Genomic DNA, 6,215 nt, shown 5'->3' on the forward strand with positions numbered 1-6,215 from the left:
CATTAGAATATTTGGAGGATTCATTAGAATATTTGGAGGATTCATTACTTACATTTTTCTAAGCTTTATTTCTTCACTTAAACAAATGCTGTTTGTTTGCATGACATTAAATCTGAAAGACCTATGTTCACAACTTTTAACAGCTTCCAAAAGGCCAGAATCGACTTTTAATTCATGAGTTCTCTCCTAAGGTCTGCATCTTAACTGACAAATCCTGAGACTTTAGCCACAGTTGTAGAAATGCAGCAATTTGAATGCCCATCTGAAAATATCTTGTATGTTTAACAACACTCTTTAGAGCTGTAAAACAATGATTCCCATAGCCTAGTGACTTGTAGCCACAGAAAGGAACTATATATTGCATGGACAAAATACAATTTCTGCTGTTCAGGCAACAACCTTTGGTTTCTGAAGTCGTATCACACTGGAAAAAGATCAGAACTCTGGCCAGATCAGTTCAGTCACAAAGATCTGGATTTGCAAGAACACTTTCGTAGTAGTAAATGCTTGAATTCTTGAAATCTTTGAAAATCAGGGATCATGTCTTGATTTGTAATGAAGAATTAAGTTTGTATTTGCATCGATTTCTAGTGTTTGTTTTTATATGTGGCTCTTTTTTTTTTTCCACTGTCCTCACCTCATACTGTTCACAGCAACAGGTAGCAGACAGTATTTCAAGTTCCTAGTACTGAAAATATTTGTGAAGAACAGCGGTCACTTCCCTAGCGGTCACTTTCCTCTTTACAATTTTATAGTCCTTTCAGTTCTGCTCTAAAACAGTTTTAGTAACATTCTTCAGTGTTTTTTTTCTTTAACAAAAAATGAAACAAATATATCTGAACAAGTATTAAAGGGTTGCACCCATAAATAAAATTATTTCTCAGAAACAAGGGAACAGAAGTCAACATTCACATTACTTCTGAAATCAGTCTCAGAGATGCTTATTAATAGCTCTCACCCGTTTGTTACCAAAGCAAACTAAATCTTTCATTAGACTGTTTCAGTAAAAAGAAGAGGTCACAGAAAGTAGACAGCACCACAGGCAAGATGCTCATACAGTCTGAATGTCCTTTCTTCAACTTCCGTTCTCTGTTGTTCATGATGTAGAAGTAGGATATAGGACTGGTTATCAAATCCAACCATCCTTGACGGTGAAGGACCATGCACTCTGCCAACATCACAAACTACCTCAGAGCTGGTGTATTTATTCTTCCTAGTTGTAGGAGTGAATGACTCATGGGTATCAGTTCAGGGCAGGAAGAAAAAAAAACAGAAAACCACTTTCCTTCTAATTTCTAGCTTAAGTTTATTCAATACTGGTGGAAATACAACCAGTGATGGTGGAAATGGCACCAATCAAGAAATTTTACTGTGTGAATTTCCTCGTTACAGCTCATCCGCAAGAAATGATGCAACCTTTCCCCGCTCCATACTGCAGGGTGACCTTCAGTGCTCTATTTCATTGCAAACATTGTATTTTATAGGCAGCCTGCTTATCTAGTGTAAGAAATAATCTTTTGTTCATTTGTTAAGTCACAAGGACTTTTGCTTTTGTTGAAGGGAAGAAAAAGAAAGATGTCAGCACTTGCCAAAACACACTGTAGTAATACAAAGCAGATGATCCTTCCGTTTGCTTCGATTTGCAAGTAACTTGCTTCCAATCAGCAACTGCACACAATTCCCAAACCTGGTTACATCATCTAGTTTGACAGTTGTCACATATGTCAATGCCAGGACTACAAGGCTGACCCACTCCAGTTTGAAGTGGAAACATGATGTAAGCACCCCAAAGTTTGAAACTTGCTGTCAAACTTTGTCCACACTGTGTTTGCTTCACTATCTAACATCTGTGAGGCATGGAAGAAACAGCACTCTGTTTATTATAGAAAATTAACTTTAAAAAAGAATTAGTTAGGAGAGAGGTAAAGCCTTACCTCTGGTTTACTAAGACTGGATGACACCAGAGAACCCGATCCGACATCTAGATCCCACTGTTTTCTCCCACTATTTTCTGGGTCCAGCGCAGCAATCCGTCCATCCAAAGTGCTGATAATTACTAGAGATCTGCAAGGGGAAACATTCACGGTAAGAACTCCAGCCATAGGTCATTTATTGGTTAGCTCTTTTCTGAAGTTGGAAACCCACTGTTTTAATATGAAGTCAATATATGCCACAAAACAGGATTTGATAGTTCTACCCTGACCAACAAGGGAGAATAGAAAAGTTCAAGTCTGGGGCTGGATATCAAACAAGTTCATGTGCTGTAAGATGCTTTCAGAGGTCAGTTCCAGGGAGAGATAGCTGATTTCTTGCTCCCGCATATACATGTTGCCACTGCAACAGTGGATGAGATCTTGCTCTTTTGAGGAATTTGGAGGAGCAGCACAGACCCTACTCATTCCACAGGGGTCATTAACGTGCCCCTCCAAACAACCCAAACCTGAAACAACCAAGCAAGCACATAAAGATTCAGTCACACCTAAGTAAGCTTTCATTGCTTCTGGATGAAACACTGATATCCTTGAAGGCATTTAACAGCGTCTCATAATAAAACAAGTCTTACCCAAGAAACACTCAGGACACTACAACCACCACCCAGCCGCTACAGACAGCGAAGCGAGCAGAATGTCTTATGCCACTAAGGAGCCTGTGCAGGAACACATGGCAACAGCAAGATAGCTCTTGGTTTCTGCAGAACCCGAAGCTTACCCATTTTCTGACACAGCAGTACAATCAGAGTGAGCATTTCTGATCGGGCTAGAATTCAAGCATTACTTAAAAAAAAAGTCACACTCCACACACAATGGATGACCAGTGAGAAAACACTGACAAGGCACTTTTGAAGGGCCTTTCTTCCCTTGAAAGTTGTTTCACTCTGACCTGTAAAGGCAGGGGACGTGCAGGCAGCTGGGGCATGCTGCAAGCTCACCAAGTTTCAAAGACTGTAGGAGCAGAACTTGACCGCTTTACAGGCTGCTTGCACCGAGGGGGGCTGGATTTACTGACCCAGAAGGACTTCTTATAGACAGTGCTTTCAATGAGAATAAGGAGCCGTGCAAATAAGCCTGATGAGCAGATTGCAGGGGAGGAGGGGACGGTAGTGCTCATTCAGATAAGCAAAAGAATTGGGAAACAATAAGGGTCACCAAATCTCTGTGCAGAACTCCAAGCAGATATATTCGCTTGTCCAAGGTTACCAGTGCAGTAAGCTGAAGTTTAGAGGGGAAGTCATGGGGACTAACGTTATTCTTCTAAGAGGAAAAGCTAAAATCATGATCTTAAACATATCCAAGGGCAGCAATTTACATCACCTACAAAGGTCACCTAAAACATTGCCGTTTTACATGTAAAAGTAACCCATGCATGTTTATAGGACCCTTTGCTGTACTATATGCACTGTATTGTTAACAGATAGAAAATGAAATGCATCTTCAACCTGTACCAGGAACAGTGCTGCAGCCCTCCTTTCTGAGGGTAGCCACGCATCGCACTCCCCCAAGCTGCTTAGTTTAAGGAACTCTTTGAAGAGTGCCGGTTGCGCAAGCATTTGAACAGAATACCTGAGTTTTTATAAACCGAGCACACTTAATTATTCCACCCGTGCAGAAACCAAGACCAGGTTAATCACCAACCCGGCTGCAGACTATCTGTTCTCAAGCACTGTCAACAAAGGGCTCGCACGCCAGCGGCCTTGGACACACATTTAACAGGGTCTGTTTGCGTTATGCTACAACGATTCATCCAAAGCCCTCTGGCAGCACAGAAAAATATTACTCCAAGTGGATCTACTTAAGTTTTATGTTGATCCAGCTGACAACTTGGTTATAAAAAAGGTAGAAACACAGCTAGAACAGAGGGAATCTTGGCATCGATGCTGTGGAGAAGACAAACCCTAACGTCACGTGGTGAAATGTTTCCTACCTACCTTCTCCCATTGGTTTTCTTTTTGTTTTATCCCTCAAATAAGGATTATTTTGTGCCTTCGTGTCTTACCTTTTCCTATCAGCTTTCCTCACCAGATGCAAACCGCAGCCTTCCCCCAGAGCTCTCCATACTGAAGCCCTGCCACCCAACAGGGCGGCTTCTGAATGACCTCGAGTCACTCAAATCACGGCGCAACTGCTCCTAAGTTTTAGGTTTAGCTGATTAGGAGCTGAAAACAACCAAATACACCTTCGGAGGGAACTTTTGTACCAACAGCACACACCCCTGGTTAACTGGGTGACCAAACCTTGCTGTGTACCCGAAATATCCCCCCGGCACTTGGCACAGCAGCGCTGGGATGCCGGACTTTGTTTCACAACCTCCGCCTACAGAGCAAACGCCTGGGTGAGAACACAGGTCCTTGGCCAGGACCAAGCCAGCTGGACCCTCCAGGCTAAATCTTGCAGCTGGTTACCTTTAGACCTGCAGCTAGGTGCTAGGAAAAGGCTCCTTTTCTAAGGAACCTGCTTTGGCGGGGGGTTGGACCTGATGATCTCTCGAGGTCCCTTCTAACCCCTTCAATTCTGTGATCCTGTGAAAATGTGTTTTTACTTTTTTTTTTTTTAAGGAGTGACTCATTTTCAATTAAATAGTAGTGTTTCTGGTCCAATCTTTGTCTTGCTCTTCAACAATATTCCTGTCTGTCACAATAAAAAACACTAAAGATTCCTTGTTCTTATAAGAAAATCCTTGGTTACTTACTCTGTTCCTCTGTAAATTAAAATCTAAACATATTCTCCCCATCTCTGACCAACTTCAGCAACTTAAAATCCTGGCACTTAAACACCAGTTGGTTTAATATTTGTAATCTGTCTACCTGTGCTCTAGTCAGACCAGTAATACAACACTCAGCTGGTGTTTTATTTTCTCACTAGCACATCTAAGTTTCTCCCCTTTCTCTGTGCAATTCCACCGCTTGTGCTTTGAGCGCTGACAGTACAAAGTGATGTCAAGAAAAAGATGTTCCCATCTTTCAGGTATTCTGACCAAGCACTAGATTAATACATTCTGATAAACCCGATTTAGGTGATTTCAAGAAGCCACTTGTTTGAAAAAAGGTGAAAGCCACTTGCTTTTTGTCACCCCGTTGTGCCATCTTAGGGTACCCGTAACACATAACATCAAATTCTTACACACACCAGCAGCAGATGGCTAAGTGAAAACTTACTCAAGAATCAAGACCCATCTTTTAGGAACTGTTACTGGTCCCAGACATTAGGACTGTAACTGCAATTATAAACATTAAAATGAAATAATATTCCTGATGCATTTTCAGGACACATATACAAGAAAAGGAATTTCCTCATTAGCTCCTATTTTGGTTAAGCCTGATGAACTTTATTAATCTCTGCAAAACCAGACCTTATCGCTGGCAGTATCAGCACCACCTCCTGCCCGAGGCAGCACTTACAGACTACAAGAAGCCTAGTACAGCAACGTGAGAGTTTCCTGAGACTTCCACCAAGGCAGACCTCAATTTTGCATACCGTCCCACACAAAACACCAACTGCCCAACTTGAGGTCAAAGGTAAAAAGGCCAAAACCCACAACCACCACGTTAAGGAAGCGAGGGAGACAAACAGCAACACGGTTGCAAGTATAGCAAGGTAAGTGTTGAAAATAAACCATGAACCACTAGCGAGTGACTCACATCCCATACTACTAGGTAAGGGATAAAAACAAAAACACCAGCATTACGATAGTCTCCACAAGTCCAGATGAGATGGAAAAAAACGCAACAGAATCGCTCCTAACTCCAAACCAGGTGTAGTGGGTTTATGTGACAAGGTTTTGGTAGCAGGGGGCCATAGGGGTGGCTTCTGTGAGAAGGATCTAGAAGCTGCCCCATGTTTGGTAAGGGCCCCACTGCTGACCAGAACTGAGCCAATAAGTGATGTTGTTTGCGCCTCTGTGAGAGCATATTTAAGACAGGGAAAAAAAAAACGCTGCGCCACACAGCAGCTGGGAGAGTGAGAGGAGTGAGGAACAGCCTTGCAGGCGCCAAGGTCAGTGAAGAAGGAGGGGGAGAGGTGCTCCAGGCGCCGGAGCAGAAGTCCCCTGCGGCCTGTGGTGAGGACCATGGTGAAGCAGGATGTCCCCCTGCAGCCCATGGAGTACCACGGTGGAGCAGGGTTCCACGCTGCAGCCCGTGGAGGAGACCACGGTGGAGCAGGTGGCCCTGCACCGACGGAGACTGCGGCCTGTGGAAGACCCCTGCCGGAGCAGATTCC

General features: G+C 43.1%; 1 protein-coding gene across 1 annotated transcript in view; it reads right to left on the reverse strand.

The window, feature by feature from the left end:
* The window catches only part of EIF2AK3 (eukaryotic translation initiation factor 2 alpha kinase 3), a 43,015-nt gene that overhangs the window by 34,974 nt on the left and 1,826 nt on the right, over nucleotides 1-6,215 (reverse strand). The window contains exon 2 of the mRNA XM_035324998.1: nucleotides 1,935-2,064. Coding sequence (XP_035180889.1) covers nucleotides 1,935-2,064 — 130 coding nt within the window. The remainder of the gene's footprint in view (nucleotides 1-1,934; nucleotides 2,065-6,215) is intronic.

The sequence above is a fragment of the Oxyura jamaicensis genome, chromosome 4 (genome assembly GCF_011077185.1).
Source record: "Oxyura jamaicensis isolate SHBP4307 breed ruddy duck chromosome 4, BPBGC_Ojam_1.0, whole genome shotgun sequence".
Taxonomy (NCBI): domain Eukaryota; kingdom Metazoa; phylum Chordata; class Aves; order Anseriformes; family Anatidae; genus Oxyura; species Oxyura jamaicensis.